The sequence below is a fragment of the Parus major genome, chromosome 3, assembly GCF_001522545.3.
Source record: "Parus major isolate Abel chromosome 3, Parus_major1.1, whole genome shotgun sequence".
NCBI classification, from domain to species: domain Eukaryota; kingdom Metazoa; phylum Chordata; class Aves; order Passeriformes; family Paridae; genus Parus; species Parus major.
Genome location: NC_031770.1, coordinates 44,822,929 through 44,845,109, shown reverse-complemented (window position 1 = coordinate 44,845,109; position 22,181 = coordinate 44,822,929). Strand labels below are relative to the sequence as shown.

The window sequence follows — 22,181 nt, the reverse complement described above, 5'->3', positions numbered from 1 at the left end:
AGTTTATATCAGTGCTGATGCTTTTAACACTGAGGATTTAAAGGATGAGGCTTTGGGCCTCAGACACAGACTGAAGGTTCCTCTCTTGAATAGCTCCCTCCAAAAATAATAAATCCAAGTAATTTTAAAACTCCCATTTAACAAAAATTATTCACAGTGTCTTCTCCATCTCTTCAAAGCATAAAATAAAAATGAGGAAATAAAAACAGAGTCTTTGCCAGACCTCTGACTATCTACCTTATTGTCTCTCACATTATCTCACACACAGACAGATGATGGTGTATGAAAAATAAAGGTGTTCTATGGCAGCCTAACATTCTCTACTGAAAGATATCTTTATACAAAGTACATAGATTTTAGTACCCAGTCTAGAGAACAACTGCATATTCTAGTGGCTGCAAGAAAAACCTGCAGCAATTAGTTTTCAACTAATCAGGCTTTTTTCAGGACAGGTGAAATGTGTTGGCAGGTATTTATTTCAGTGACTGCTGTGCTAGACTAAATAATAAATAATTTTAAAGAAAATATTTTGCTACATGTCTAACAACCCAGCAATGCGCTTTTAATAAACACTAAAACTATCAGGTTTAACTAACAGTTAAATGGTAATAATACATCTCTATTTTGATAACAAAATACAAACTATAACCCAAAAAACTCATCATCTCAAAAGCAGAGATCTCATCAGATATAAATAACCATATTGGCAATCTTCAACCTTCTTTTGCACCAATTTTCATCATATTTATATTTTCTGCAGTAACTTTTAAAATGAAGACATAGCAAATTAATTCATATTCCAAAGAGGGAAGCTGGTTTGTTTTGTGATAGAACGTACAATGTTGGACAATCCAGGGAATCTGTCTAACTTCAGTTCATATGATCAGTGGAAAAATCTGATAAGGAATGGCAGTATGCAATGCAATTTATTTTCAGCTCATTTCTGACACATTTGTAAAATCGTACTTCAGTGAGTTTGAATATAAAATATACTACTCAGAGTAGTAGTAACACCAGTTTATCTGAGTATTAATTAAAGCATTACTGATTTGGCTACCAGTTCATATTTAGATTTGCCCTCTTGTCAATTTTTCTTCCTAGAAAATCTACTAAGTCATAATTACACCCCTCTATGCAAGCAGTTTGATTTTTAAAAAGTTATTACACAAATAAATAGAAATCGTATACTGCATTTCAAAAGGAGATTCAGTACACCTCTAGGAGAAAAACAATAAATTATTATTAAGTTTTTCTATTGTTCCTTCATCGTGGCTTGTAAGACTCCAATCAGCAAAATTAAACAACTTAAAATAAATGTAATGGTCATCTGGAATTTTTAAGGCATATCCATTACTGAAGTAGTTACTGGATTATTTAGAAATTTGGTGGATTCCTTATTCTTCCTGTTATTTTAAACTACATTTATTGTGTACACTATTTTTCTGTAGTAATATTTGCATATTAAACTACACTTTACTCTGTGGGAGGCAGATTTGCAAATTAGATAATCATACCCTTTATTAAAAAGGTGTTTTGAGTAAAGCTTTTGAAATATATGTAAAAATATCCCTAACTGTATTCCAACCCACAGGTGAATCATGGATACTGGATGTAATCATTATGCTCAATTTCATTTTCTAGAGAATTTCTGTTTACACACTCCAATGAAAGCAGGAGGCTGAGATGCAAAACTCTGTTTTTGTCATTACTCTGACAATCACACAGTGCAATGTACAACTTGTCATATAATATGTTGCATATAATCTTGTGAATGTAAACTGAACATTATCTGCCTCTCATAAATAATTAGTACAAGACTGAAGGATAATAAATTGCATCAGCAAACAAAATTCTCTCAGAATAAGCAGCTTTATCTCAGTTTTACTTCTCTTCCTAGATATTTGCAAGCTTCTTAGTTATTTTCCTAAGCTCAGTTATTTTTGTTATTCTTCTAGCCAAATTCTCAATAAAGTGGACTTGCAGGTATTTAGTTTTTAAACATATACAAACTATTCACACTGTAGTGCCTAAACAAGCACCTAATTAAGCAGCCTGATGTAAAAAGTGAGATGTGGGTGTTCATAACTTTTTTTAATGCTAGCACATTTACTAGATGCCTACAGATGCCTAACTTTGAGAATCCAAGTAGGAGGACTTAGAAAATTAATTTTAGTACAGAATTTAAGCAAAATATCTGTAGTCCAATTTGTGGGAGTAGCCTGAAAGAAACTGAACCCATCAGCTATTTTCAAGTTACATTTCAATTTTTACATCTCTGTCTTTCTGGCAGCCCTTTCTATTTAAATGAAATTCTGTCTGGTGACAGTGATGAAACACACTCACTATTACCAAGAAAAAAACTTCTATTTCTAGGACTCTACACAGAAGGCCCAGCTTTCCCTTTTTTCAAGCTTGTCATCAAAACAATGGACCCAGTACAGAAATATATGTGTCTGACAACAAGTCCCGTCAGGCAAAGAGAACCATATTCATCAAATCCCAAAGCAGAAAAGACAGAGAATGAATTATGAGCCTTACGGATTCCGTTCTGTAGAGAGGAGTGTCAAGTAACAATGTCCTCTCCCTGGAATTCCTCCAGGAAAGTGTCAAGCTCCCATGTGTTTACCATGGGCAGACCATAAAGATTGCCTGGACACCTCCTACATAAAGTTTGCTATCAGCTGACTATTTCAGTCTGAAAACATCACTTTCTCTATCAGGCTTTTATAGGACATTCCATCCCAAGAAGTTGTTTCCCTCAAAAGTAGAGAAATTCTCAGCATTCAAAACTTCTTATGTTACTATACCTAAAATTTGTAATGCCCTCGTGTTTCTGGAAGAGCAGTTTAACAAGGAAGTGGCTTTTTGTCACAAGTAGCTTTTCACTTTTTCTAGGAAAAACTTCAAAAATCCTAACATGTTCTACTTCCTGAAAAATGTCATTTTCACATAATGTAAAGTTTCTTGTTAACATTTGAAAGCTCAAAAGAGTCCTTTTTCCACAGGAAAACTGTTCCAGGAGATAAAAGAAATCGACAGGAGGATAATATCAGAACAAGATCTAGAATTGGAAAAAAAAGAAAAAAAAAAAAAATTGAGACAAACACAGGGAAAACCAGTTAGTGGTGGAACTAAGGTCAGACACAAATACATTGCAATCATGCCCTTTTCAAACCTTAAAACACAAGCCAGCTCCATGTCCTCAGTGGCTCTCTTGAATTGTGTTGGTTGCCTATGGTGATCTCCTTGTTAATCTGACCTAAACAAGCCACTGTTTTAATTTTTTTAAAAATACTCTCTCTAGTCACATACATAAAGTTCCTCTATCTTGTCCAGATCTCTAAGTGCAGAAGTATCATATATTAGATATGATAAAACCAGCAGTGGAAAAAACCTTGACACACTGAGCATACTTCCTGTTCATACATCCAACATTCTTCCAGTATCCAGACAGCAGTCCTCATCTGATTACAGGGAGTTACTAGTTTTTATCCTCTATGAGTTTACACAGCAGTGAAGACAAAAATCCTTCCCCGCTTTAATTTTCAGATAGTGAAACGTCATCTGCTGGTCACTGTGCAGCAGAGCTCATTGGCAAAGAAAACTGTGTGTGCCTGAAACTCAATCTGTACAAACTTTAAGGTGTAGAAGGAAACAGCTTCTTGGGGTATTTCCTTCTCACAATCTTCTTTAAAAATCCATAAGAAAACTACTTCTGCTTAAGATGTTGTCACTTAAGTACATTACAGTATTTTCCTTTATGCTGAAAACAGTTTCCAAGTTTCATCTTACAATTTTTCAGTTTTTGCTCTTTGGAAATAGCTTTGATCCTGAAATCTGTCAAAGGTCTTCAGGCCATTATTAACAGAGCAGACTATCTTAATCACTTGGAAGCTGTAATTCCTAGTACAGTATTTACTTTCTGTATAGATTAAGGGCTGCATACATTCCATCTTTAAATGGATAAGAGGCTTTTTCCTCTTATCCTCCATCTCTTCCCTCTAGTCTCCTTTCTAACCTAAGGACATGAGTCCACCATATCTACATTACTGAGAGCTTTTTCCTTTTTATCTCCTTTTTGAAAATTTAAAACTCTTAGCGATAGATAAAAGTAATATGAGGTAAGGAGCCATACAACTACACTGCAACATTGATGGATAAACTTGGTCAATCAGCTCAACCCCCATCACAACATTTGCTGCTGCAGCCAGAAGCTTGGATGAACATTAATTAATAGTGTATCACCCTAATGCAGTGAAAATGTGTTAATTTTTAAGGCAATTAGGAAAATTTCACACTGATTAATAAAATAAGAAAAGCTCATAAGATCAACAGTGCTACAGAGGGTCTAGGCACACGTCCAAATTAACAAAGCATGGTTTGTTTATCTTCATATTAATCCTGAAAATTCTATCTTATTATGCTAATCTTGTGTGTATTATTCAAAACTTTAATGTTCCCTTTTATTCTTAGAGATTATGTTGCATTTGTAGCTACTGCAATGAGTAATAGAAAAATCTCTGATATTATCAGTTGGGAAGGTACTGTTGCTTTAGAACCTGGAAGGAAGCAGTTACCCTTTGATTCTTGCAGCATCAGAAAGATCACCTTTATAAAATACTAATTTGTCCCTCTCTGAAAAACATAGCAGATACCCAAAAGGAAAATCTTCCTAATCTCTGGCCAGATTTAATATAAACCATCCACATTAAAACAATCCTATTTCTAAGTAGCAACCCTGTAACCTTTGGGGATCAAACAAATAGGGCAGACATGCACATGATGTTTCGTGCCTGTAATAAGTGACATGGCCTGACCTGTGTCAGCAGAATTTCTTTCCAATGCATAACATTTAATAGGCCATTATTGGCTGAGATTCTCTCACTGTTAAATTTATCCCATATCTGAAATCTTCACAGTAGAATTTTCACACGTAAAAATGACATCCAAATAAACATAAATACTAATCCTTCCAGAATACCAACTCTCATGGGCAATTTATCTATGTTGCAGTAAACATGAAACACTATGTCTAAGAAAAGTAAAGTCTGCTTATTTATCTCATAAATTATCAACTAAAAAACGTAACAGACATCAAATTTTAACTTTTAAGGATTTTGTTGTAAGTTTTCAACTATTATATTTTCCATTGTATGTTGCTGAAATCCGTGTTCAACTTGTGTACCTAAGAAAATCAAATATTGTTGAATGGGGCCCTGGGAATTTATGCTCTGAGTCACGCCTGACTTGCCCTTAAATGAAGGAAAGAAGATGCATCATCAGCTCCCTCCTGGGCAAGACAGTTTAAAATTATGTTTTAAAAAATTACATTACCTTAAAAGATATATACATCCACCTCTGTAACGTAAAGGAAATCTATCAAAATCATATGTCGAAAGATTTTCAGTACAAAAAATAAAAATAAAAATCTATATTTAATAATGAAGTTCTTGTCATTCAAGAAAAACTCTAGCAGATAATTTGGGTCAGGGACAGAAGAATTTGAAGAGTCCTAAAAGCAAGGACTGCCTGCCAGGAAACTTTCCAAGGATTTAAGGACTTATACTGACAACGTTCCATTGCTGATAAGAAGTGCTATAATACTTTCAGGCATAAATATTTGTCTGAAAAAAAAGCTCACTATGTATACCTAGAAACTGTGGCTTATCTATCAATGTCTAAGTATATAAAGCCCCTGCTTGCCTGGGCATGGCACTACATTTGAACATCCACTGCTTGATGCGAAAAATAAACACTTGTTTTAGTATACACCCCTATTAACTACAAAATCAAAAAAATAATTGCAAGGGTAATTTCTTCTTAATATTCAAGTGTTGTTCTTGGTCTACAGTGTCCAAATATTTCTACTAAGCTGTTAAGATAAAACCAACTGCTGCTTTAAATAATTCTTTGCTTATCATTCAGTAACACACAGAACAAAAAGCTTCCACAAAGTACTGTCTAGACAGAAATATCCACACGCATTTCCCACCTGCCTCGGAAGTGAATTATGCAAGAGGCAAAAATGCAAGAGGCTTAAAAATTCAGAGATGGTAAAGACAGTCTCAAGGACCTAAACAACCTGTGGAGTTTTTCCTGCTATCCTTGAATACATGTTCATGGGGGAGTATAATGAGGAGGAAATAAAACAAGTTCATAGATATCACGCCTACAAGAGACTATGGCACTCATTTAGATCATTGACCAACCTGGAGTTTCCTCCTTTAGCACAGTCAAGAGCTTCCTTTTCAAAATCTCACATTCTGACATCAGATAATAAGTTAATAACTACAGACCTTTGCAGAAATCTAATATGCACCAGCACATATACTTTTCTAGATGGTTCTAATCTTAATTTGCCAGTACCTCAACTTTCAACTAACCAGGTAAAGATGTTGCCTACTCCAGTCCCTGTCAATGCTGGGGTTTAAAATAACCTTTCAAATGTCTGGTATTGGTTTATTTTCTAAAAAACAGGGCAAAAAGAAATCCACATTCTTCTAAGTTCTTCAAAATAACTTTTAAATTCTTTTAAATTATTCCTTCTAAGAAATTCTGCTTTTCTAGAGACACAAAAAAATCCTAGCAAGAATTATGCAGACAGTTTTGTGCATCACCTCCATGATAAATTAGCCACAAGCATGCAAAATAAAAAGGAATTATTTTGCCACTTTGAGCTAATGAAGACTTACACAGTCATTAATCTATATGCATTTTTTCAAATGTATCAGCCCAAAGAGGCCTAATTTATTGTTAGTGTACTTCGGACCAAATCAAATATGGCACTTAAAGCCTATTAAGCTTTATTTTTACAACAGCTAATCAAACTAGGCATGTTTCTTATTTAAAAATAAGACTTTATTGAAATTTGACTTAATTTCTATAAGCCTTTTTATTTGCTAAAACTCAGTCAACATACATACACTAGAAAGAAAATTCTGTATTACAGGGCCTTCTAATTTATTGAATAATGGGCACTCAAATACTTTCTTGGATAGTTGATTCATATTTCATATTGCACTGAGCAGTAAATTTGTTTGATTTCTGGGACCCCTGTCCAACCTGCTCATGCAAGTCCTGTGCTAGACCTGTTTCTTTTTCCCTCACAGTAATCAAAATGTCACAGAGTTTTGCAATTTTCCTTCATATAGAAATAGCTTGTCCCTCCTGTTTCTTTTAAAGATCAATACATACCCTGGCTGTTCAGAGCATCTTAAACTGTCAAAACTAATTCATCCAACATTATCTAAAGCCATTTGAGCAACTGTTCATTTTGATTCCCATTTCTGTCAATCGTTGCTGTATCGCCAGCTGTAAACATTGTACTGTCCAAATATAACTGGTCAATACCCAGGGAAACATCAAGAAAACCTGAAATTCCTAACTCCCTGTTATCATTAAAAGACATTTAGATGTGGGATAGAAGTAGAGTTTGCAGTATTGTTAAGGGAAGATTGTATCACATGTTTGATCAGCCCAGTGACATTGGTTTCTTGTTCTTTTTTAATCGCATGTAAAAAGTCAGAGCACATGAAAAGGCAACATTGTTGTGGATGGTATCTTCATAAATATGTCACAAGAACACAAATAACCGGAAGATGGAAAAACTTCCCGCTCCTAAATACATTCTTTATATCCAGCAGGGAAGAAACAGGGAATTTGGAAGGCATTAAAGCTCAAAAACACTGATTAGCATTATACACATATGCATGTCCATCTCTATTATCTGTTTTCAAACAAACAGCAAACATTCAGCAATTATTCAAAAATAATTAAACACTCAGGAAAAAAGCCTGAACTGTGATCTTGTGCATTTATGCATAATCTTTAAGAGCATAATGACTTTTTTTACCATCTGGCCTCTGTTTGTTGGTTTGGTTTTTTTTAATTCAAAATAAAGCAACTGTTCTTTTGTTTGTGAAACCAGAAAAAGTTCTTGCATTTGTATATGGTAACCTAACAGTCAGCCCTAGGAAAGTTACTAAAACAACTTGCATTTTAGTTTCAAACACAGGGTCACAAAGCATACATCTTCAAACTCAAAGCTATTTCTACTTGACCAAATTTTCTCATCCAATTTATAAACTAACACTCTTAATTTAATGTTGAAAATACTCTTGTTATGATAGCAAGATTACAAGCATTCCCTCAGCTGCTACAAAAGCACAAATAATCTTCCTTCTTTTTCAAGGGGAAGTAACCTGGAGGTAAAGTCTAAAATCTTGAAAATCACAACAAAAGGTCTAAGATTTAAAAGCCTTAAGAAATAAACAAAAAATATTGGATACTCTTTTTTCCATTTTTTTTCAGATATGATCAGTATTAGGTACTGCAAATAAACACAGATTCACTCATTAATAGACCACATTTCTTTGCCCTGATTTCTGAGAGCCTATTGGGCTAGGATTATTCACAGGAGTCTGCTGGACCAGATTTAGTTCTTAAAAATACTGAGTACAAAGTAATAATACCATGAATTGAAGTGCTAAGAAGGGGTACAAAGCTAATTTGAAACTGCTGTTTTGGACAAACATTCATCTAAAAGGCTTAAAAATAAGCATGTATACATTTATGTGTTCTTAGCTTGAAACAGATTTAAGAACGTTTTTTCAGTTTTTCAGATGTGCAGCTATATATCAGTTTAATTAAAATTCAAATGACTGCTTTGTAACTACTCTGCATGTACTAATGAAGTACATTTCACTCTAAACCCTTCAGAGAAAATATTTAAAATGCTGAGCTCCAGGGGACTTGGCAGAACATGCCAACTTTGTAACCTTGTGATGTTCAGATTCCCAGGGCAAGGCAGTAAGCCTGAAGCTTCTGGGGTTGTGCTTGCCCTGAAAAGCCAGCAGCTCTAACTTGCCTCAGACATGAATGTACCCAAATAAGAACTTCTACCTCAAAATAATTTGCATTTCCTCTATATACCACTTATTTATCTTTCAAGGACTTTCTTACTGTATTTTACTACAGTTAGTGTATTTGGTGAAGACAAGTAACCTGTTTGCAGTCCTTGACACATAGTCCCAAGACTATTAAGGAGTCCCAAGACTTGTATGCTAAACAGGGAAAAGACAAATGCAACTACAAAAACCCATCAACTGTGCACTTGGATAAGGGCACTGCTTTGAACAGACTGTTCAAAATGCAAATAGATAAACCCAACATACAATGATAGCAACTTGCCTTTTTACTAGATACTGTTCTAAAAATATTAGGACTCAGGAAATAAATCACTGCAAACTGGCAGGTTTTTAGAATCCTCTAGAAACTTAAAAAATCAATTAGAGGACTGTACACCACATAAATCTGACTTTATACGATCACTGTGTTACAGCCATATCTCAGACAGTATTATTTATCATAACATCTGCTTCTTTTTAATCTTTAAGTAATGAGATGCCTAAACAGTTACTGGGATATATAGTCACAAAAGAAAATTGATTTAATGGGATTTTTCAGGTTTTTCTTCACTTATTTTAGACCAGAAGTGGAATTCCTCCATCTGTTTTACAAAAAACACCATGCAAGTACAAACAAACAAACACTGATAACAAAACAATACCAAAAAAACTTACAAAAACAAACATGAAAAGAACACCCAAAACAGCCACATCATATGTGGGTTTGTAAACATTTAGGGTTTGTTGGTTTTAACACACATTTAGATCATGAAGAAAGTTGCAAACCACATATTTGACCGGAGAAATTACAACTCAAGTTTTGTTCATTAAATTTCATAAATTATATAACTCTGGATTAAGTTTCTTGAATGGATGGCTTATGTTACTAATAGCATGAAACAATTCATTAATATTAAAAAAATGAGATTTTGAAATTTTTCTTGCATTGTTTAGTTGATAGCACACATGATACATTGACACATGTACTATTCTTTCATTCAGTGCCATTGCTTGGAGTATTATCATCAACTAAACTCACCTACAAAATTATTTTGATTCTATTTTTCAGCTTCTGTCACTGTATGTTCAGGTTACATGTCATGAACTCTACCAGCATATTTAGGAATTCAGAACTTTCCTTTGGAGGTTTTTCCCCAGGTGCCTTATCGATTACAGTGCTACATTTTTTGTAAAACACATTTTGACAAGAAAATACCAAGTACACAATACATTTAAAGTCCTATAATAAAACTCCATGGGTTCTAAATAGCTAGTATTAAGCATTCAGGGTTAGCCCCAAAATAGACCAGAGAACTGGCCTATAATAATGTATTATTTTTATAGTAATAAGTGAGCATGATTTCCCATTCACGACTGTTCACTTTGGAGACAGGAGGAGCTTTAAATTCGTATTTCATAGCAAATAATGCCTTATTAAGCTAAAACTCAGTGTATATCTCTGGCAAAACTAGATTTGATGGCAAGTATTTCTTTAAGATCAGAAATAGTCCATTCCTGTGTGAATTTAAAATTTCAAATATCTGCTTCAACAGGAAATATAATGAAAAATGAAAAGAGTAAGGTTTCACAGATTGGATCTATTATTATTACACCATTTAGTCTGTGGTGACCTGCTTGATATCACACATTTTATTTCCCTTTTAAAAACTGAGTTACAGGTGACAGTACAAATACTCTAAACTATATTGTTATGCCTAGGAACAATGCCCACAATTTTCAGCTGATATAAATCCACATTTCTGTTGCTGCTTTACAGCCATGGAGATCTGGCAGTGTTTTTCATAGTCCAAATGTTTAACATTCATTTTAAATTATTCACTTGCCATCTCAAGAAATATTTATGTTGGGCTCTGGGACTAAGTGCAAGGATCACAATCAGGTCTGAGATATATAAGTACCAATTTGCATTTAGGCTCAAAATTTATATAGTACTTACAAGAAGTAAAAAACTGAATTGGAGATACATAAATAATAAAGATAATATTTAAAAATCTGTAAATCCTGTGCTGCATAAAACTACATACAGTGTTGAGGAACACCCTGTCCTTATTTACATTACTCCTACAGAGCATTTTACTGGGAAAGAATTACTCACTGAACAAAATCCTGTCTGATCCACACCTATGAAGACCTCATCTACCTGTGTCTAATTTATGTATGTCAAGTAGGCCAAGTAATATGTAAGTATTCATAAATTCTCTTCATTTAAATTATTAAAATCAACAGTTTTAGTCAAAGCCTGCTAAATGGAGTCCGCTGAACATAAGATTACATAAGATTCAGTGCCATCTTTACCATTAAATGGGAATATTCATTTTGGCAACATGACACAAAAGCAGTTAAAATGGACCTAGAAGTGCAGCTACAAAGCCCTGACAAAGTTTTTGACTTATTTTAAAAGGATAAAGTGGAAACACATGTACAGAAATGAACCATAGAAATTACATTAAAAAAAAATCCAATCCAACCTTACTAAATGACATTCACAGAATGACCCAATGTAAAGACAAAAAACACTGATCTAGTTTCTCAGAGTGAATCAATTTTTTAAAAATTCACTATTTCATTATGTCAGTAACTGCTCACAAAGCATCTACTTGCATCCATATGTGGTTTTTTTATCTATTTGGATTTACACAGTCAAAAACTGTGCACAACGCAGATACTGTTTCCCAGCTGTCAGGAAGAGTTTCAGACTCAGTCTCTCTGGAGACATATTATTTGTCTTAGCCACTGAGAATATGTTTGCTGTAAAAGAGGAAAAAAAGAAGGCAACCCTTGCCTTCAGACCTTGCACTCTGGAAGACAAATAGAAAAAAGAGTTTTTCTTCCAGAGGCAGTCAGGGTACAGGAGTTCAGGCCAATGTCTCACCATTTAGGATGACACCCTTCTCCAGACACATCCACGCAGAATTTGACTGCTGACTTGGAAACAGCTTGCATAAATACTAAAGAATCATACTTTCATGTAGCTTTGTCTGTGCCAGGTATAACCTTCTCCAGTCCCCTCCCCCATTCCCCTCTTCCCTTAGCCAAACATAGCCACCTGTCCAGATCCTGCCAATTCATCTGACCAAAAAAAGGGCAAAGATAAAAATCAAATTATTTGTATTTGTCAGCACAGTATGTCAGTCTTACCATCAGGCTTTACTTTCTACGCCCTTATGCAACAGTAGCCTCTAGGGGCCAACAAACAATGGAGCATCACTGACATACTCTGGATAATGGAGTCAGAATTCCCAACCAACTGGCCTGCACCAGTCCAGCACCAAATCTGAAGAACCTTTCTGCTCTGACACAGAAGAGACTTTTCAAAAGCAAAATGGAAAATAAGTTATCAAAATATTACTTCCATGTGAAATACCCCCTTAACTTTACAAATAGAATTATTATCAGTTTCTGGACTCTGGTCACAGCCCTGTAACTTATTATGTATAAAAAGTTCAAACCATAGGATCACACACTACCTTCTTCAAGAAGTTGAAGGGAAAAAAACCCCACAAAAACAAAAACCAACTTGGGAGGCCTTTTTAGGCCTTCAAAAACCCTCATTATATTATCCTCCCCTCTCTCAAGTCAAAATTACAGAGATTTCCGGAGGGGAAAAAAGCCCAACACACATAGCTTTTATCAGTACTTCTTAATGATGCAAAGTCCATACCTCAGGGCATAATGAAATTACTATGAGTTTACCACCTGCCATAAAAACAGGAAAAAAAACCCAAACCCTTATGCCATTTAGAAAAGCATAACTCAGCTTTCAGTGCTCTTCTGCTCAGTGGTTCACAAGGGACCAACATCACCTTTGTGACTGACCCAGAGCTGAGTATTTTTCATTCTGCACTATGGAAAGGAGTAGTTTTCAGAAGCTGTTAAAACACAGCTCCGCCCTGTTTGCTTTTCAGCAATCCATGCATTATTTAAGTCTAAAGAAAAACTACTTCACCAGCAGACAACACAATCTTTTTATGAATGGACTTCCTCATATTACCACTCTGTTTATATATAGAAAGCAACTAACGTTCAAATGTAAAGAAATAGGTCTAACTTATACTGTGATAAGTTAATCTATGTTTTGATAAAAGAGATGGTCTTCCACACAAGGAATGAATTTAGAAGTACTGCAAAAAATTATGTAAGAAAATTACCTACAGACAATCGCCAAAAAAGGACATTTACAGGTCTGCTGGTTTTGGCTGAGGCAATTTTCTGCCCAGTGGCTGGTACAGGGCTGTGTTTTGGGTTTGTGCTGAACACGGGGTTGATAATACAGAGGTGTTTTTGTTGTCGCTGAGCAGGGCTTGCATAGAGCCAAGGCCTCTTCTGCTTTCTCACTTTTACCCTTCTGATTCTCTCCCTGACCCCACCCCTGATCCCAAGGAAGTGAGCAAGCAGCTCTGTCGGGCTTGGCTGCTGGCTGGGATTAAACCACAACAATGAGACTTTTGCCCTTTTTTCCTGACAGACATCCCTCATTTTCTTCTTCCTACTTATAAAATAAAAACTCATGCTAGAGATTTGATAAAATCTTCTAAAGAAATAATTGCATGAGATAAGGAAAGTAAGTAATTTATATTTTGTCCTCAGCACATCATCTTTGTGTTTTGTTATTCTTGCTGCTGCAACTTTTTCAACGTTAAAGATTTTTGATGGTTTATAAATCTAATATTGTTATACACTTGACACTTACAACCTATTCCTAGAACATCATCTTTGTTCTAGGATTAAACATAGATCTGCTTTGAAATTGGTAGAAATTGAAATAGAAATATTTTTCTTGAGCTACTACTCCCCTACAGATGAGGTAGTCACGCGTTTATCTTGGGCAAACCTGTATGTTTTATATTCAGGATTGTCTCCTATTAATAAAATTATGCATAATTTAGACCTGATGTCTTCCTTATCTGTTATCTTACTCTTCAAGATATGAGGTCAGTTTGAGCAATTTGCAGCTTTGCAGTAAGTCAAGACCTTTCCTGCTTTGCAGTAAGTCAGGCCCCTCCATCAGCAAGCAGGCCGGGGGTGACAAGGAGCTGTGGGGGAACACACCTGGAACAGCTGACTCCAGCAAACCCAAGGGATATTCCAGACCACACAACGTTGTGCTCAGTGTTCAGAGCAGGGGGGATGAAAAAGGAAGCAGGGAGTGTTCAGAATGACAGCATTTGCCTTAGCAAGCCACCATGATGCATGATGAAGCCTTGTTCTCCTCAGGATGAACACCTGCCTGCTCATGGGAACAGGTGAATGAACTCCTTGTTTACTTTGCCCTGTACATTCATCTTGTGTCTTATCTCCCACTGTTATTGCTGTAGAGAGGTAAGTGTCAATAGTCAGTAGTTACCAAATTATTCTATCAATATATATCTTCAATTTGACCATTGTTTAAGTTGTGTGAATTATTTAGTGAGTTATTTAGTGGCAAGACAGTGCCCACAAAGAAGTTGTGCTAATAAAATGTCAGCTACTTGGTGAGGATCCACGTCCTGAAAGATACTGGAGAAAAGCACAGGATAGTAACAAGCATTCTCAAAAATGCAAGTCCAGGATGATAGCTGAAGTCTATTACTTGTGCTTGGCCTATTACTGGTGCTTGGGTTTGCATCCTATCCTTGATCCCTGCCTGTAAATAAGATGCCACTCTACTGTTTGCATTAAATTGCATCACAGTCCCACTCTAACTGGAAACAGCCTCTAAGACATGCATAGAATTTTTTTAACGGGCTCAAGAACTCTGTTGGAACTATTTTCAAATTATCATATACCTCTTTGTATATTTCCTATGTTCCTCCTTATATAACATAATAGTAACATGCAATAGGTACAGGAATTAGGAATAAAAACACTTTTATTTACTCTTATTTATAGTCATCTTTGCATTAAGAATTTGATAATTTTATGGCTCCCTCAGTATTTATATCTACGAATTACTTCAGAGGAGTTCATCCTAGCAACCGTCGGCCCTTAAAAATTAAAACGCAGATGAGCTGCTTGGGCTTTCTTTTGTTTGCTTTTTTTACCCCCAAGCTCATGAAAACTGAGCAGAATACAGATTGCTTCATAAAACAAGGAGAAAAAGCAGCATCAGCAAACAAGCATACAAAACTGATATGAAACCTACACTGTATTCCTGCAAGACAGGAATATTCAGGAGTTTTATATGGAGAGAGAGAGAGACTGCAGATTTAATATCCAAACTTACCGAATGATAACAAAATTCATTAAATAGATCTTTCAGACCTCACAGGCAACTAGCACTACAACTTCTATCCTAGCACATTTTTATTGTTAAAAAGATTCATTTAAAACAGAGCAGCATGAATTACTTCATCAAGATCACTGCTATTATAATGAATCATTAATATCCTAGTGAAAAATTTATTATTATGAATAATGCATTCAAAATGATGAGACAGAAAATGAAGCATTACTCTGTGAAGTAACAGAGAAAATCAAAGTGATGTTATGAAAGCTGGGAAGATAACCATCATTTTCTGTTCTAAATCTTTCTAGATGCCTTTCCAGATGCTTTGCCATTATTATATTTTCTTATTTAATATTTATATTTCAACTAAAGAAAAAACAAATATGTTAAACAACATTCTTCTCTTTATATAAATAAAATGCCCAAGTATATCCATTCCTTTGTCCATAAAACAAGTTCTGCCCACAGGAGGCCCATTTTTGTCTTCATAATGTTTATTTGAGCATATATGATTGTGAAACAAAATCCTTCCTTTGCAATAAACAGTGAAGTTATTTTTTCAAACCACTCTATCTACTGCACATATACCAGCATTAGAGAAGGCTTAGATAAAATGTGTTAGATGAGGTCATTTTGATACTTGCACTATGCTCAGATAGGAAATCAGGTCTCAAAGTAATAATCATTTCAATATAAATGCCACACAACTTACCGTAAATATAATAATTGCTCTTTTTTCTGTGGAGTTAGAATCAGAGCAATCAACTTGTCTTTTGAGTTGCAGTACACAAAAGTTGCTCTGGCTTACTACAATTGATTTCAGACCAGCAAAATAACAAGTGTATTATTTGGGGTGGACTTCTATAGCTAACTAGTTTTAAAGTAAACCCAAAACAGAAAACATTACACCAGAGTCCAGCCAAAGGACAAAGGAACAATTGAATTTTGAATGGGCATTAAATATTCCTTAAATAAGTGACAGATTTGATTTGTCCCTTCTCCTTGACAGATTTGTATATATTTAATCACAGCAAGCAATGCTTCAACTATTCTTGCTTCGTGACATGAAATGACAATTAAAACACTCAGTGGGGTACCTTAGAATTAGATGTGGATTCCAAAAAGCATAGCCTGTTGCCAAATCCTTCTGCAGCAAGACACAATTTCTGTTGCTCCTTGTGAACAGTTGCAGTGCACTGCAGAACCACTTCATCATCCTACCAAAACAAAAAAAGCAAAAAGAGAGTTAGTTTTAAGAGAATTATGTTTCTGACCCAACAAGACCTATGGAAGCTTTTAGAAAATCGCTGCTAAATGCACAAACTGTTAAGTCTCTAAACACAAGCAGAATCAAACCTCAGCATATTTTTTATTTTGAATTGTAAATGTGGGCAAATCAATTAAAATAATTATAGTAACAGCATACGTGCTCTTTCCGTTTGCCTGTCAAGGTAATAAAAGTCAAAGAAGGAGTTTTATTTTAACTACACACAAAGTAAAGAGGAATTAGTATTTCTTTCATAGGTCAGTCATACAATGCAAATAAGTAGAAAAGCTTCAAATCAATTAACTGATGGGTACCATATACATTTGAGTTAATTTGTTTGTGTATATACTGCACATATTCTAGTTAGTGCAAGTGCTTAGAAGATTGTAAAGTAATAAGTAAACAAAAGAAAAAAAAATTTCCTCTCTTCAGAGCCACTCTGTATATACAGCTCATAACTCAGGGTTTTTGCAGTAAGTTGGAAAGTAATCTTTGAATAATCTTGTGTAACTTAATTAATAAAGGATTTTTCTTCCAATGAGCTAGTGTCTACTCACTGCTGCTCCTGGTAAAAGCTGTGGAGAGAACTACCCACAGCTTCTTAAGAGAAGGAGGTGTGGTGACTTGCTGAGACTTCTGAGAGCAAGCAAGACTTTATGATAGAAGATAATAAAAGTATGATGACTAAGCAGAGTGCTGAAGCTTATCAGAGAAAGTACTACCACTATCTTATACCGAATTTAATGGACTTTTATGAACTTGCCAATTAAGTGTTCTGTGCTTATCCTAATGTGCAAGCATATAAAGAGATTTTATATCAGGAAATACTCAGAATTAAAAGGGAAAATGAGTTATTGGAACAGCTGTCCCATAGCTCTGCTCAGTATTTCAGAGAAAGGAGGGTCTAGGACAAGGAGGAACCAATGATATCTTGCACCCAGTAAAGCAAACACTGTGTTCCTTAGTCCTTAACATGTATTAACTAAAATTTTACAGGACTAAATCTGTGTATTAATAGTTAAAGATCTTATCAACAAGCCCCAAAAAACAGAGGCAGAGATCACAGTTCTTCTAAGTAACAAAATTAGCAGCTGGAGAATCTCTGTAGATATATGGTTCAAGTTAAAGAAAGAAAATTTTGTTGCAATGAGTCTATTTTCTAGCAAAGATTTTCTGGTTTAGAATAGAAAAAATAGCATACCCCTATGCATTCTGCCAATACATTTATGATTTTCCAACAATAAATTTCAGATTAATGATTATGAAGAGGCCATATTTAACATTGTAAATAAAATTCAATAAGTAAAACAACAGAACTACGGGATGAAGCATGCAACTGGAAGCAGAACAGGCTGAGATTACAAAAATGCATGCATTAAAGCAGGAATGTTTACTAAAAAAGGAGTTAATCTTAAAGGCAGCTTGCTACAGAAGGACATTCAGAAAAGTTCATCAAATTAAATAAACACCTGAATTTAAATTAAACTGAATATTTTGAAGCTACCTGTAACATCCTGAATTATGCTAGTTTTCATTTGGTTCCATTTACTTTACTCAAACAATTGAACTAGATTAAATTGAAGTGTATCTCAATCTGAGAAGAACAAAAGCTCACAAAGCTTAATAGGACACTTGAAAAAATTAATTCCTGTTACCCTATTTTAATTGTCCTCATATGGAAAAGGTAAGTATAGGTAAAGCAATTTTCCTTGTGTACCAGCCACAGTGCCCATGCTGTAATTCACAGTCAATTGTAGAGGTAAAAAGTAATAACTGCTTCCAGTCAGGCATTAAATCCAAAAAACGTAACACATGCATATGTTACTGGTGAAGTTCACACTGTAAAATCATAGCTAACAAAGAAAAATCCCTGAAGGCCAATATCAAGGATAGAAAAGACCACACATAGAGACCTAACAGCTTTGCTGTGTACTATGTAAAAGTAACATCATCTATTAAAACCCAGAGCATTTGCGGGGAAGACCAAGTGGTTTGGTTGAGCTTATTTTTCAAGCATTAAATTACTATTTCCTAATCTTAACTACACTTGATTCAAATAAAGTTTCTTTTCAGGTTAAAAATAGTGGTGTTAGATTGAAGCTATATAATTACATTCTCCTTCTTTCTCTCCCTAGCCCTTTTTCCTGAAGTAACCACCCCAGCAGAATAGAAATTTCAGTGACCCTGTCATCATTGTGCTAGAGTTGTCTCCAAAAAGGGTTGCTAAAGGAAATGCCAACATTGTACCTCCACAGCCAGAAGTAAACAACATAAGGTTTTCTACTGAAATGAAACACCAATTTTGTTTTGTAATGTCCCATTTTCTACCATTGTATACCATTTTAGAGAACATGTGAAAAGTGTTCTACATAGCCCATCTACAAAAATTATTCCATGCTGACAGCAGCAAAAATATAAGGTGGTTTGGGGCAAGTCTCTGTCATACTTTTAGTTAATGACCTAATGTATCATACCCTTCCCTGCAAACCAATTAAGTTCAATTACCAAGCACACATGTATAATGCAGATGCTGACTGTTAGAGGATTAAGAACAGGAATATAGCAACTACTAAATTTCCTGACACACAAACTTACTCAATTCCTTTTGCAAACATTTCCCCTTCTTTCTCTGGGCAGTGTACGGCATACATGGATTATTTTTTTACATACTTGGCAAACAAAAGAAGTCTTTTTATTATTGAATGCTTACAAGTTCATGAAAATAAATCACCCTCACACACCCTTTTCCAAAGTTTGTTTCTGGGTTGGCAGGACATGTTCATTAAAACAAGTAAAATTTCTACTCTGTTATATTTTCTTTGGTTTTTTATGGAGATGGTCACAAATGCTCTCTTAATTCAGGCCACAGAGTCAGAGTGTTGTGGAACTTACTGTTCTAGCCCAGGTGGTGTTGAAACAACTGGCACATAAGGTTAAGAAAGATGTCATACCATTGTCAGATAACATGAAAGGTAATTACAGATAATGAGTGTCACACACAGAGTTCTAAGTTACTTTGCATTTTGGTGCCATCACTATAGAATTATATAATATAGGCTCCACATTAGATTCAGTCTTCCAACATTTACTGTGTGTTCAAAAGGTTCCTACAGATATTCAACTTGATTGTGTTGCAGAATTATATTGATACATTATTCCATTACATTTCTTTAAAGCAGACTGGTAAGTGGATAAGCATCTCAGCAGAGTTTTTCTAAACCTGTTTTCAAATCAGAAAATGATAAGCAGTTCCAGTATCAAGAGAGCTAAAAATGCATAATTTCCTTATCTGAAGTCTCACTACCAAAGAGACCTTCACTGAAGGTCACTTTGCTCTTGTATGAAGAACACTAAAATATGCATCGTACAACATAACTATGAAAGAAAAATATCTTTCAGATATTCCTAAATCTTGAATTATAAGATGTCTCAAACTGGCTTATTCCTTCCTATTATCTTCTGGTATTAGATTATGATAACTAATACAGCTGTAACTGTAGCTCTCAGAAGTTAAGCAAATTTTTCAACTCTCTTCACACTTGACTGAAAATTCAGAGGGGTAGAGGCAATGCAAATGTCCTGAAAAGAATATTTATCCCTTTTAAACATATCTGCAAATGTTAAGTTATTTGACATCACAGTAAACTAAACACAAACAAACTTTTGAGAGTTCAAGAAACAAACTTCAAGCATGGGTGTTTAATGTTACAACATAATCAATCACTTGTACCAACTTTTTATCCACATGAAATATAATATTCTGTCAGGGTAATGAGACACTGGAACAGGCTTCAACCCTGCCAGGCTTAAAGCCAGGTTTGAAAAGGCCTTGAGCATCCCAGTCTCGTGTGAAGCATCCCTGCCCAGGATGAGGGGGCTGGAACTATCTCAAGGTCCCTTCCAACCCCTTAACATTCAATGATTCTATGAAATGAATTTGTGGAAGGCACTGTGCAGCTAAAGCTTCCATAACCAGCCACATATAGGACTTTAAAATGATGAGCAAGAACCACCCTGGAGTAACCCATTAATCCTGATGAATCATTGTTTCAGCCAGTGCACCAGTTCCCAGTTTAAAGGATACCATATCTCCCAGCATGAAGATATTCTGCATTTGTGTCATGTCAACCACCTGTACTGACTTAAACAGCACATGCCTTTGATAAGAACACTACAGTATGAATTCTGATTTTTCAAGAAATATTCTGAAAAATTCAGGTAGATGTCATCTATGTCACAAAGCCCTACTTATTTCTTTAAATGTCCAGTTTGGAAAAGCAAGGACAGTTATTGGTTAAAAAGCAGAATATAGAAGATTTTTAATAATATCTATTCATTAAGGATTATGTAATTCTTGTCATGAAATCTTTATACTCACAGAAACTAAATAAATACTGAATGATTTAGCAGAGGACCCTAGTGTCTAAAAAAAAAAACAAACCACTTGCTTTTAACAGCACCACAGCATATTCTACAGCTAAAAATTACACCTAAATCCAAAATATTGCCAGCAATAGCCATAAATTGGCAAACTGCATCCTTAGAACTGCACTCTGAAAGACCAGATCAATGAGGGAAGAGCATAGGTTTGCTCTCAAGGTACATTATTTAAACAGCAAGTTTTCAAGCTCTTTAATAGCACTTAATTTCATTTGCAGCAATTATTTGACTTCTCTATGAAACTTACTCAAACCTCCTAAGATTACACAAAATATATACTACCCAGTCAAGAAGAAAGGTTCATTTCTCATGTCAAGATCTGGGCATGTTATGTTCCAACATAAATATTTTGACTATGTGTATTTTGCCAGAAACACCAACTTCAAGTTACAACTGGACAAAATCACATATGCATATATGCATACCTATGTACAGGTAGATATGTTTTTGTTACATTGCTCACGCATACATGCATTCATGTATTTCCTTCTAATAGTGACATTGTGTGACATTGTGTCCTTTTAAACCCTGAAAAGTGTTACCTGCCATGTAAAGTCACTTCTGACTAATCCTTAACCCTCTCAATGTCAATTCTATTAAAGAACTACAAGTGTCTGACAATTCCCACAGGTGGGTACATCTACAGTGCAATAGCTGTTAGTACCTCTTCAACATGGACATATCTGGGATTTAGAGGGCAGAGCACTTGCTGTGGCATTTTCCCGGAAACCTGATACTTGGTGGCTTGTTTGGTGGAGGTTTTTTTTGATATTCATCATGTTTTATTTTATTTTATTTTTATTCTGCACGTTGTTGTCCTTTAAACTTTTAATCATTTCACATATTTCTATAACTTCTGATTTCATTCATATCTGGTAATGGTTTAATGGGGAGTCAAAAGATAAGTATTGAATCCTTAAGTATTGAATATCCTTTTTCTTCTCCGTTGTCTAAGAATGCAAAAAATATTTTCCTACAATATGTCATTCTCCTGTTTTACAAACTATCCCATTACTACCTCCAGGTGTTTTATCTTAACAATGCAAGAAAATTGGATTATTGGAGCTTCTACTCTTGCTACAATCCTCTGCAGGAAAAGGTGAAGATAAATAAAGTAGCAATATACCACAAGCAATGCATTTCTTTATAAACACTGTATGTGCTTTGGCCTGAAGTGCTTAAACTCTAGTCATGACTATAACATTTGTATTTCCCCTCCATTTCATGACAAAAATAGGCAACCTTTTTCAAGTATTTTCCTTGATTTCAGATTTTATACTTCATATTTTACTTCTTTGCAGAGAATGCAACAAATAACACGAGTTATTACTGATTTAAATAC

The 22,181-nt window shown here is 34.9% G+C and overlaps 1 protein-coding gene across 6 annotated transcripts in view; it reads right to left on the bottom strand.

Moving 5' to 3' along the window:
* RYR2 (ryanodine receptor 2) overlaps positions 1-22,181 on the bottom strand; it is a 378,942-nt gene that overhangs the window by 265,984 nt on the left and 90,777 nt on the right. For all 6 annotated transcript variants that reach the window (XM_019006059.2, XM_019006061.2, XM_015621997.3 and 3 more), the window contains exon 2: positions 16,230-16,349. In XM_019006059.2, the coding sequence (XP_018861604.1) occupies positions 16,230-16,349 (120 nt within the window). The remainder of the gene's footprint in view (positions 1-16,229; positions 16,350-22,181) is intronic.